The 12,558-nt window shown below is 39.0% G+C and overlaps 1 protein-coding gene across 1 annotated transcript in view; it reads left to right on the top strand.

The window, feature by feature from the left end:
• Window positions 1–4,136: 4,136 nt before the first annotated feature.
• The window catches only part of STOX2 (storkhead box 2), a 180,463-nt gene continuing 172,041 nt past the window's right edge, over window positions 4,137–12,558 (top strand). The window contains exon 1 of the mRNA XM_087724536.1: window positions 4,137–4,712. Within this exon, the coding sequence (XP_087580662.1) occupies window positions 4,295–4,712 (418 nt within the window). The 5' untranslated portion in view covers window positions 4,137–4,294. The remainder of the gene's footprint in view (window positions 4,713–12,558) is intronic.

Here is a 12,558-nt window from a genome sequence, read left to right as displayed (position 1 = left end):
AGGCAAAGGATCTCCTTTTGTCCCTATTCCAACAGGGCAATATTTGCTTCTTAAGGATGTCAGAGAGATCCCTGCCGGATCTCTCACCAACGGGGCAGCATTGGAAATCAACTGTTTATGGTGCGGAAGCTGTTGCTGCAAAATGTCTCCCTTTCCACACCGAGGTTGGAGAATGCTCCCGTTGGCTAACATCAGGCGAATTAATTCCCCTCTCCAGTTATTGACTCTAGGCCCTAGAGGCAACCCCTGTGAAAGGATTGTTCGACCCCCAAAGGGTCGCGACCCACAGGTTGAGAACCGCTGATCCAGGGTACCACAGACCAATCACTTTTATGTAGATACTAGGAAGAGTAAAGCATAAAAAGATAAGCTATAAGTTTTAGGAAAGTAAAGGTAAAAGTTTCCCTGTCTGTCATGTTAAACTCTAGGGCAGAGTGCTCATCTCCGTGTCTTGGCTGAGGGAGCCACCGGTATCTGAAGACAATTTCCGTAGTCACGTGCCCAGCATAGCTATATGCCAAAGGCATACAGAATGCTGTCATCTTCCCACTGAAGTGATACCTATTAATCTACCTGCATTTGCATGTTTTCGCACTGCTAGTGGGCATAAATCTTATGAAAACAGTGTTTAATTCCCAGAAATCAGACTGGATTTGTAAAGTTAGACTTAGATTTACTCTTATGTTTTGATAATTTCCATAATGGATTTTGGAATAATAGAATGCAGTAGGTAAATGTTGGCTTTACCAAAGCATTTGACAAAGTAAGCTAGTTTAGTGTTGGCTAGTCAGCATGAAATTAAGGAGGTTGAACATTATGCTCAAAGAGTGCTCATGAATGGCTTCTCATAAAACTGGAGAGAAGTAAAGTGTTTGGAAGAATAAATTCTAGTTTCTCCATATTAATAACATGGATGAAACAATTGAAAAGGAATGCTTACTGAATTTGCAGATAAAACAAAATGAACTGAGGTACCTAATAACATAAAGAAACAAAGTGCAAAATACGTTTGAAAGGCTAGAGCAGGGGTGTCAAACTCACGGCCCGCAGGTTGGATGTGTCACGTGTTGACTATGCCCACCCCTAAGGTAACCAGATTTTCAGATTGGTAAAGAGGGATACCTTTGACCGGGGGGAGGGGGCTTGATTAAAAATTTTAAAAGGAGCAACAAAAATTTTCATATAACGCAAAAATAGTATTGTAATATTTTTTAAAATTTCAACATAACTACAATTTACAAATATAAATTGTAACTGTTGCCAAACATCAAAATTTTGATCACGTGACCATGAGGATGCTGCAACGGTCGCTAAGTGTGAAAAATGGTCATCAGTCACTTTTTTCAATGCCATTGTAACTTTGGTCACTAAACCCATTATACCACTTTTCTTGCCACAGTTCTTAAGTGAATAACTGCAGCTGATAAGTTAGTAACATAAGTGAATCTGGTTTCCCCATTTGACTTTGTCAAAAGGTCACAAAAAGCAATTACATGACTCCAGGACACTGAAACCATCATAAATACGAATTTGTTGCCAAACATCAAAATTTTGATCGCGTGACCATGAGGATGCTGAAACGGTTGCTAAGTGTGAAAATGGTTGCTAAGCGTGAAAAATGGTCATCAGTCACTTTTTTCAATGCCATTGTAACTTTGGTCACTATACCACCTTTCTTGCCACAGTTCTTAAGTGAATAACTGCGGCTGGTATTTTTTATTTTGGATAGAATCTTTTTTTAAAATAGTCTAAGACAATTTAAAAAAAGAACCCACACAGAATAAATTGAAGTAAAACATTTCAAACTGTTCCACACAGAATAAATTGAAGTAAAACTATTTTTAAAAATTCTATGCACAATATATTTCAAAGTATTGTGCATAGAATTTTTAAAAATGGTTTCACTTCAATTTATTTTGGATAGAATCTTTTTTTAAATAGTCTAAGACAATTTAAAAAAAGAATCCACACAGAATAAAACTATTTTAAAGAATCCTATGCACAATTAATATTATTTTAAAATACATTAAAAAAATAAAATACCAGCAGGCTTGCACTCCAAGTCAATCCAGAATGATGTAGATGTTAATACAAAGAACTGAGCAAATTAAAATGGTGAAATTAGTCAGGGAAATATTTTTCAAAGAAACTTTGCCACCATTTTTCCCACACGAGCCAACCTCCAACCTCTGTGCCCCTCCCCTCTGGAAAATCCAGGAAGGAACACTCGCGACTTCTCTAGCCAAGTATTTCCTGGAGCTCTATGGTACTGGGCCATTTTTTCTTATAAAATGAGGTAAAAGGGCGGGGGGGGTCCGTTTTGTTGCTTTAACAAAAGCATATTTTAATATCTTCAATAAAAGTACTGAGACAGAGAGAGGGTTTAGACAGGGTGTCCTTTGTCTTGCCCCGGTTAGAATTTCTTAAGCAAATCCACTGGGCTTTCAACATGAAGCCAGAAAATCGGGACTTTTTAAAAATGCCCCGGGACACGGGACAAATTGTTAGAAATCGTGACTGTCCCACCGAAATCGGGACATCTGGTCACCTTACCCACCCCTATTTTAGCAAAAGGGAAAAAAAGTAATGATACATCACGTGATGAGGCAAATTTGACACCCCTGGGCTAGAGAAATGGGCTAAAATATGAAAAGCAAATGTTAACACAACAAAACCAAATGCACAGGTATAGCACAGGGCAGGGATGTCAAACTGGCAGCCTGCAGACCAGATGCATCATGCGCAGGCCACGCCCACCCCACCTCCACGATGGGAAAATGTCACATGACGGCAATGTGATGCTGCAAATTTCACACCTATTGCATAGGGAATACCTGATCTGGAAATGCTGCTTGTAAATAAGTTGGAATAATTAATTGCAAACTATAATCACCAAAGTATTTAAGCTCTTTTCATATATATCACTGCCCTATATCACGTTCCTCATGTTCTATTCCTATTTTGATTTTTCAAACCCAAATATAGGACCTTGTGGCTTACTTTTTTCTGGTTCAAATTCCCCTTGCTGGTTCTACCAATTTGTCAAGTTATTTTCTACCTTATGTATCTAAGTTCTCTGAAATGTGAAAAATTACATCTTCTAACCTCTCACCAAGGTCATTTATATGTTGAATAGCATGGAGCCAACAATGAAACTTGGTGATAGAACTGACATTTTCTGCAGCTTATCATAGAACCATTGTAGCAAGACAAAGGATAATGGATTTAGGTTAGAGAAAGATACAGTCTAACTGAATGTAAGGGGGGGGGGGAGTTTTCAGAGTAAGAGTAAGAATCAATTACTTAGAAATATGCTGGAGTCCACTTGTTGGGTTATGCTCGGGTGGAGGATAGAGCCAAATGCTTTAATTTGGAGTTTTGCAGAGCAGAATGTTGCACCTGATGGGTCTAAATCAGTGTTTTTCAACCACTGTGCCACGGTACACTAGTGTGCCGTGACATAGTGTAAGGTGTGCCGTGGGAAAAACAGTTTATATATAGTCAATATAGGCACAGAGTTAAATTTTTTAAACATTTTCTAATGGTGGTGTGCCTTGTGATTTTTTTTCATGAAAAAAGTGTGCCTTTGCACAAAAAAGGTTGAAAAACACTGGTCTAAATGACCTTTTCTAGTCTTCTAAGAATTACCTTATGGGGGTCTAAATATTCTCTTTGCTAGATAGAACCCAACTCCTTGATACGGTAACAGGAAGTGGACATTATATTTATACCTTGTTTTAATAAAGTGGAAATGATCCGACTTACTCTTCAAGTCAGGGTCTTTATACAATGGCTCATGATCAGCATTTTTAATTAGGCTCCAGTGTTTGTTAAACTAGTTCGCAAAATTCCGGGAGAAAAGTTGGCCGTACCGCGAAACTCTTTTAAGGAAAGCTTTTAATTAAGGGTTTACGTCATAACATTGAGCGCGTCACTTTAACAGGCAGCAAAGAAACCCGCGGAAGGCAAGTAGCGCGCCAGGCCGGCCAGGAATGCTCCGAGGGCCGCCGAGGAGGAGGAAGAGGAGAGGTGGAGGCGGAGTCGCAGAGAGCCCACTGGCCCGGAGGCGGGCAGCCGCCACACGTGTAGCTGGGAGAAGGCGGGCTGGGCGGGGAGGCGCTGTACCTGCGGCCGGTCGGGCGGGAGCGGTTCTGGCGGAGCTGGAAGTCGCGCTCGACCAGCAGGGCGGCTGCGGCGGGCTCTGTCCCGCGCTCATGGCCGGCCCAAGTTGGCGGCGGTCCTCGCCGTTGCTGAGGCGCTGAGCGGCTCCCCTTAAATCTCCTCCGGCGCCGACATGCCGCGCAGGCTGGATAAATTTTTGCAAATCGCCCCGCATTCCTTGGCTATCGTGCTGAGCCCCTGCGGCGGGGATGAAGCCGCGCCGCCCGAACAAGCAACCCGAGCACAGCGAGAAGGCGACGCCGGCGGGGAAGCGGGACGGGGAAGCCGGGCGGAAGGCGAGCCCGCGGCGGACAGCGAGCTGGGGCGGCACCACATCGGTTACGAGATCTTCGCCGACTTCAAGCAGGGCAACATGCAGCACTTCTGGAACCAGAAGGTGACCGCGGCCGTGGCCGAGACCTTCTTCTTAGGCTGGATCGACGAGCAGGTGCTGCTGATCCAGGGCAAGGAGGAGCACCTGGAGGCGCTGCGCGAGGGTTGGATGCGCAGGGCTCTCAAACCCCCCGCCGGCTTCCAGATCAAATGCCTGGGTAAGAGCGCGCCGAGTCGGAGGCGGCGTCGGGACAAGCCGGGGCAGGACAGGGGGAGCAGCAGCTGCGTCCCCGTGGAGAGGCGCCGCTCGCTTCCCTGCGCCGGGGGCGCTAACGTTTCCAGCTGCCGTTGGAGGCAACCGCCGCGCTCCTTCCTGACCTGTGGGAGGAAGGCGCTCCGGCTGGCTCGGCCTGGTTTCCTCCTCCATGTAACGCTTCTCACCTTTGCGCCGGCTGCTCTGAGCTTCCGTGGCTCTCTGTGGACGGGGGAGGCTTTTGGCGGATGCGGTACTGTACGCGCACACTTCGTGCTCTGAAGGGAATAGGGGCCGTTGCAACTTTTTAACCTTTTAGCCATCACACTTAGTCCGAACTCTCTCCCACTTTTGTCCGCCCCCCTTCCACCTTCAGCAGAAAGTATAACTTAAGGGGGGTTTCGGCAGGTCTTGTAGCTCTTCGCCTGTCAAGCTTGTCTTTAGCTAACGCTTTAATTTAGAGGTCTTCAAACTTGGCAACTTTAAGATTTGCGGACTTGAACTCATAGAATTCTCCAGCCAGCAGCGACTGGAGAATTCTGTGAGTTAAGTCCGCAAGTCTTAAAGTTGCCAAGTTTGGGGGGCCCTGCTTTAATTGAATGCTTGGCAAATTACACACACACACACTCACACACTTTTGTGGCCTGTTTCCAACCCCTTTCAACCCCCTGCATCAGTAATATCTAAGATGAAAGCTGACTTTTTGCATTAGAACAATCTGGAATAGTGAAATTGCATCCTGAGCTTGTGTTTGTTGTAGATAGGAGCGTGGTACCTGAGTGCCATCCGGATTTGGAAATTTCATTTGTTTTATTTTGTAATGAGATAACGCTGACTTCTTTGCAAAACCCTATTTATAAAAGGTTTAATTTGTATACCAGGTTTCATAAGTATTTTTCTCAGGTTGTCCCAGAAAACGTTACATTTGTAGTATTTTATGTTGCCCAATTTTTTTTTAAGCATGGTGTGCATGTTATGGTATAATTTCAGGAGCCGTAGGCAAGATTGAGAAGGTGGGAAAACATCTTGGAAGAATGCATTAGCTAACTGGATTATTGCCAAGAAAAGCACATGAAATGTGTCCATGTAATTCCGGAGTTCAGCTCAGATAATAGACTTATCTTTTCTTTCTTGTCTAACTTGCTAGCTTGGTTCTGTGAGTGAAACAGAATAAATGGCTGAGAATTCTGATTAAAAAAATTAGCAGTCACTGGGCATTTTTGTATTGAATAGGTTTGAAGTTATAGTCTGGTATAAATTATCTTGACTAACAGAAATGCTGACTTCTGAGTACATTTTTTTAGGATTGTATTGTGAATAGAACAACGACCATAATTCTCTCCCCCCTCCTCCCAGTACCCTTTTTAAAGTAATTTGGCATGAAGATGACTGAACAGATTTAGTTTCAGCTGCTTACAACTTCTATTGTTATGCCTAACAGCATATTGGTATTTGAATTTCCCTAATTAACCAAAGTAGGGATATTGAATTAATAATAAATGTCTTGATTCACCTCTTTGGGATGTAGAGTCAACAGTCCAAGTTAATATTCTTTTTTAATTTATGATCAGTTGGAGACACTACAGCTAATCCTCACTTAAGAACCCTAATTGAACCTGACATCGCTGCCTCTAAGCAAAGTGGTATCTAAGTAGGAAATAATTTGATAGCAGCTGTGCTTTCTGTCTGGAAAGAAACAAGACTCATCAGTTTCACACCTTTGGTTTTTGTTTGCCTCCTAACCACTTCATCTCTCTTGGAATACTTGAGATCCTTTTTGTTATCTTGTACACATTGAAAGTATTGCGATCATACCACCAGTCCAAGGTTGGAAGCTGCCAGGGCCCTACACAAACAGCTAACTCTCTTGAAATCTCTTTCTCTCCAATCTCTTTGCTCTGCAAAGTGGGAGGGGTAGAGAAAGAGAAAAAACAAATGATTTCCATAGGCAATCTCTCCTTTGCCTGATCTTTTTTCACTACCACTATTCCATTGCTTTCAGCGTGCTGAACAACAAACAACTTAGTCTCTTGCAATCTCTTCCTCTCCAGTCTCTCTGCTCTGTAGGAGGGGAAAAAGAAAAGAACCATAGAGGACAAGATGAACTGACTGTAATAATGATCATTTGACTGAGGAAAGCAGTGAAGGTTGTAAATGGGCTGTAAAGTTATTTTTTTCAGCCCCCCCTACATTGAATAGTTGGTACAGCCTTTTAATGGAGACTACCTGGAGAGTTTTCTTGGTAAAATTTCAAAAGTAGTTTACTCTTGCCTTTTCCTAGGGCTGGGGAAGAGTCATTGGGCTAGTCATTGGGCCTTCCAGTAGTCTGCTACTAGTTTGTCATTTTTTATTACCATAAGGGCTCTATTTCATGAGGACCAAAATTGTATGGGGTATATCTGGTTTGTGCTCTTATCTCATTCTAATTAAAGTTTTTGGCACTTGTGCCTGTAGAAGCTCTGTAGAAGTGTTGTATGCGTTGAGTAATATATTGTATATATTAAACCTTTATATTGCTGTAAGACATTTATGCTTTCATTTAAAAGAATTGTAAAGAAACATGTGCACACACATGGCAATAAGAAATAGATGGACATACTTTTAATGCTAGGAAGCTTGTGAAATTTAAATGTAAAGACATTTCGGTAGAGAACTAGTCATAGGCTCAAAGATTTTGACTAAATATGTTAGTCAGTGCTCAGCAATTGTTACTTTTAGCCAACAGTTTCTTTTTGACTTCTGTCTCCACAAAGGCACACATTATAAGTAGGAAACTTTATAGTAAGTGTCGTTAACAATTCTCTAATCTTCATCACTAAATATAGGAACATGACTTATCCTATCTTCCTTTATGGGCTGAGGTAAATACAAAAAAACACAAGGTGGTGGTGGTGGTGGTGGTGATGATGATATCTCTCCACATCTTCCGATCTTACACTATTTGAATTTTTCTATACTTTGGCTGATGTCTTTTGATGGTAAACACAAGATATGCCTCCTGTAAGTTGTTTTTTCTGGCTGTTGGATTTACATATCTGATTGACCCTCTGCCACCTGCATTTATTACAACAATGATTGTTGACATAATGACCTTTCTAATATGGAAGTCAGACAATAAGAAATCTATAGAGAGATCTAACATGCACAGGCAGAACAAATTCCTTGGTATCAAGTCATGTAACGTAGAATTGTCTTGTCTGAATGGTTGAGGCTCGTTGGAAGCTCAGCTCCATCATATAAATTGAATTTGAGCCTTTTAATGGGTTACATAGGAAACATATCCCATGTCTCTGAGATATTCTGCTTCTCTTTAGTCTTGTCACAAATACATCTCGTAGTTGTTCTTTATTAGTAAAGCATCCCATTTCCTTCAGTACTTGGCATATTTATTTTAGACTTGCAAGAAGAGTCATGTTAAATATCTGATATAAAATACTAACAGTGGAATAGTTCTATTTCTTCAATTTATTTTTGGAAGGTGCTGACTTTTATTACTGTGGTTTTCCTAGTTGATTTTTTTTGTGATTTGAAATACATTTTGCTTGAAAGTCTCTAAGTTTATTTTGTCATGAAAACAAAATACAAAATTTGTGAATTACATATTTTAAAATACTATTTGTGACATAGATTGAGGTAAAAAAAACCCATGTCTCTAAGATTTTGTAGAACTTGAGCAGAAGATTCCATTACTGGCCAATCCAGGTGGGACCGCTGGAAGTTGGTTTCCAGACACATATTCTCTTGCATAGAAAATATGTATTGGGCCAAAATGGTATTTTTTTTTAAAAAAAAAATGGATGGAAGAATAAGGATTAACTGTTAGAAAGATAATTACTGAGAAATATTTTGCCAAGTTACCTCAAACTTAACTTTTTAATTTTTAAAAAAATCTACATTATCTGTAAAGTATCTTCACAATGATTTGGTTCAGACGGAACATTGACCCATGAGTTGAGATAAATAAGTGAGCTCCAAACCATGCATTTCCATCTTGAACCCCCCCTTTTCTCCCTTGCAGAAAACAGTTTGTTATTACATTTAACTTCAAAAGAAGAATTTCAACTCATAATCAGATTTATATTTTAGACTTGAGGGCAAGTAGAAACAATAGCATGCCAGTTTAGCTGAATTAGTAAAATTACCGAAGAACAAAGAGCGTAATGACAGGATATGGCAAAGTGTGCCCATGTTTGAAGCTTGGATTACTGAATTATAGTCAGGTATTGCATCAGAACCCAAGACAATGCAAGACATAAGGCATTTGCAGCATCTTGTACTGAAAATCCATATTACTTTAAGATATAATACATTTAAGTTATATAGTAATAGCTTATATAAAATAAACACAATTGGCAATCAGAGAAGCAACACCAGCAATACAGAATACACAGAAGTAGAATAATTAAGTTGAAGTATTAGAACCTTAAGCAAAAGATGTTTTTGCACAGTAATTAGTGAGTCAATCATGTTTCTCTGAGTGAAAGATTTAAGTAATTGTACAGTCCCCAAAGGGGAAATCTTTCTGCAGTTGAGAATGATCTTTGCTTCTAATCTTGGAATCATCATGCTTTTTGAAATTTGTAGCAGAGAAGTAAGAATGTATGTGCATATGTATATACATAAAGGTAAAGGTTCCCCTCGTACATATGTGCTAGTCATTCCTGACTCTAGGGGACGGTGCTCATTTCCATTTCAAAACCGAAGAGCCAGCGCTGACAAAAGACGTCTCCGTGGTCATGTGGCCGGCATGACTAAACACCGAAGGCACACGGTACCTTCCCATCAAAGGTGGTTCCTATTTTTCTACTCGCATTTTTAGATGCGAGGTTCTGCTAGGTTGGTAGAAGCTGAGACAAATATAACGGGCGCTCACTCCGTTACATGGTGCTAGGGATTTGAACTGCCAAACTGCTGACCTTTTTGATCGACAAGCTCAGAGTCTTAGCCACTGAGCCACCTTTTGTATATACATAATTGTATTTAATTGTATATATAGGAAAAATGTTATAGTGGCTAATTTCTATCTGGAGAGCTACTGTATAAATTTCAGTAAGCTGAGACTGGTCAATAATTCTAAATAGCAAGATTTTTTGAGCAAAACATGGGGTTTCTATAAAGAACCAATAACACTTGATAATATATTATTAGGGACAGATGAAAAACTGATAAGAAAACTATATAACTACCTACTAAGCTTTAAAATGGAAGGTGAATAAGTAAAAGAAACAATGATAGTATGGGCAAAAAACTTTGACTACACTATAGAAATAAATAATTGGCAAAAACTTTGGGATAGAAATTATAAACTGACAATGGCTACTGCATATAAGGAAAATCTTTATAAAATGTTTTATAGGTGGCATTTGCCACCGGCAAGACTAGCAAAAATGTTTAACAACATGTCCGCCAAATGTTGGAAATGTAATCAGACTCCAGTACTTATTATCATATGTGATGGATATGTATAAAAGCAAGAAAATATTGGATGAAAATACACACGTCTGGAAAAGATGATTAAGCAGCATATAGATTTAAAGGCAGAAATATTTTTGTTAGATATAATACCAGAAAGCTATGATGAAGTAACTATAAATGCTACATGTATTAACAGAAGCGAGAATTGTATTTGCACAATATTGGAAAAATGAGAACACCCCACCACATGAAAACATAAATCGGAAAATATTGGACTGTAAAGGAGATACAGATACTATTCAATATGAAATACGTTTTATCAATGGTTAGAGGTAAGAGGTAGAAATTAGATGAAGATTATTATTATATGTAAGTAAAATATGAACGTTGTTTATAATTATAAGCATGCTAGTGCCATTAATATGATCATAAATAAACTAATATAAGTATAAATATGGTTGTAATTATTAGGTGTATTATCATTACTACTATCAGTATATCTGTTATTTTTTCTTTTTTTTTTTAAACGAAATGCCCGGACAATATACTGTCTTTATTTATATATAAATAAAAACCTTGACTTAAAAAAAAAAGAATGTTGAGAGTGGCATGCAAAAAGAAGCAGTGACAGGAAAATAAAGAAAAGGTGTTTGATGGCCAGGATTGATGTTTTGATGTATCTCAAATCTACCACATGCAGTTGGCCAGGTTGGAGCACTTAACCAGGAACATATAATGGGATGACATAAGAAATAATTAGTGATTTCTTCTCCTTTATTGAAAAACTTAACTCCCCACAGATGCTTTTAGTGGCTCACTGAATCAAGTGCCCAATTGTAACCATTTCTATAATGCTTAGCACTTGATGCAAAGAAATAGAGTTACTGGAAAATATCAATATTAAAGCCTAGGATGGTATGAAAGGCTGGAAAACTCTATGGTAAATGACCCCTATAGTTCAGAAGCCAGTTTCTTCAATTAGAAGATTATTTTCTTTCCCAAACAATCCATTTTCAAGAGACGTCTGTTCAATAATTGAACTCAATAGCTCCCAAAATAGTTCAGCAGAGCAAGCTTGGCTGGAATATTGTCCATTGTTCATAAGCCACCAAGCGTGAGAGGAAAGGAGCTATTAAACAGCTCCCTGAGCTGAAGCTGAGTGTGCACATTTTTCACTTCCTGCACTCTCCTCTTCTTCAAATTAAATTAACTTTCCACTAATCTTCTCTCTTGTGAATGGACTTTGTGATACTTTTCTAGTCATAAGTTGGTCATTGTAAAAATGTCCATAAGATATAACACATTAAAAACGATCACAAAATGGTTACTGTCATGTTTTAATAGTTTCTTGAACCATGGAAACTTACTTTCACTGAGAGAGTAATAATAGATACTATTTCATAGTAATATTAGATCTTGATAAGGTATTTATCTTTTGCATCTATCTTAGCATTGCCCAAGAAAAACTGATTATTCTACCAGTTATTTTTATACTATACTTTTATACTTGGAAGTCTATAGGATGTTTAATATCTCAAACATCAATTTTTTAAGGGATCTGTTTTATGGTATAAATCTTAATTATTCTCAAATCTTATGCTAAAATATTTTTTGGTCTGAAAAAAAGGTAACTTGAGCCATAGAGAATTATTGGGACACAGGTGACATACTAGTTTAAAATTATGATTTGTTGCATTTAGCCAGAGATTAATACTAGATTTGGCATTTTTATCCACTTGTCGAGTCTTTCTTAAGGATCTGGAATAGGTAGATGTTGATGTTGGATGGTGTTAAAGTACAGGTAGTCCTCAACTTATGATCCCAATTGAGCCCAAAATTTCTATTCAGTGTGTTTGGCCCCATTTTACGATCATTTTTCCATAGCTGCTAAGTGAATCACTGTGACTGATAAGTTAATATCCTGGTTGTTAAGTGAATCTGGGTTCTCCATTGCTTGTCAGAAGGTTGCAAAAGGTGATCACGTGACCTTGGGACACAGCAACAGTCATAACTATAGATAGATAGAAAATAGCCAGGCGTCTGAAGTTTGAACAAATAACCATGGGGATGCTGCAATGTGTGAAAAGCAATACTAAGTCACTTTTTTCAGTGCCATTGTAACTTTAAATGGTCTCTAAATAAACTTGCAAGTCAAGGACTACCTGCATTGCAGGACATAAGCTGTTCCAAGTAAAGCTGCCTTTTGCAATTGACTGATTGCAATGGTATTCAATGGTGTTCCAATTTTTATTATATACACAACATATGAGGTGACAGATGCCAGTTCTTTAGCTGGTGTTGGTTTTCATATGCATTGAGTTCTAATGAATCAGCATAGTAATGTATATGTACAGATCTAAACAGTGTATTTCTTTATTTATAAAATTTATATGCCG

The sequence above is a fragment of the Thamnophis sirtalis genome, unplaced genomic scaffold, assembly GCF_051295495.1.
Source record: "Thamnophis sirtalis isolate CommonGarterSnake01/CBP01778 unplaced genomic scaffold, rThaSir2_p1.2 scaffold_10, whole genome shotgun sequence".
NCBI classification, from domain to species: domain Eukaryota; kingdom Metazoa; phylum Chordata; class Lepidosauria; order Squamata; family Natricidae; genus Thamnophis; species Thamnophis sirtalis.
The sequence above is the reverse complement of the archived record's forward strand: the minus strand, read 5'-3'. Positions and strand labels throughout refer to the sequence as shown.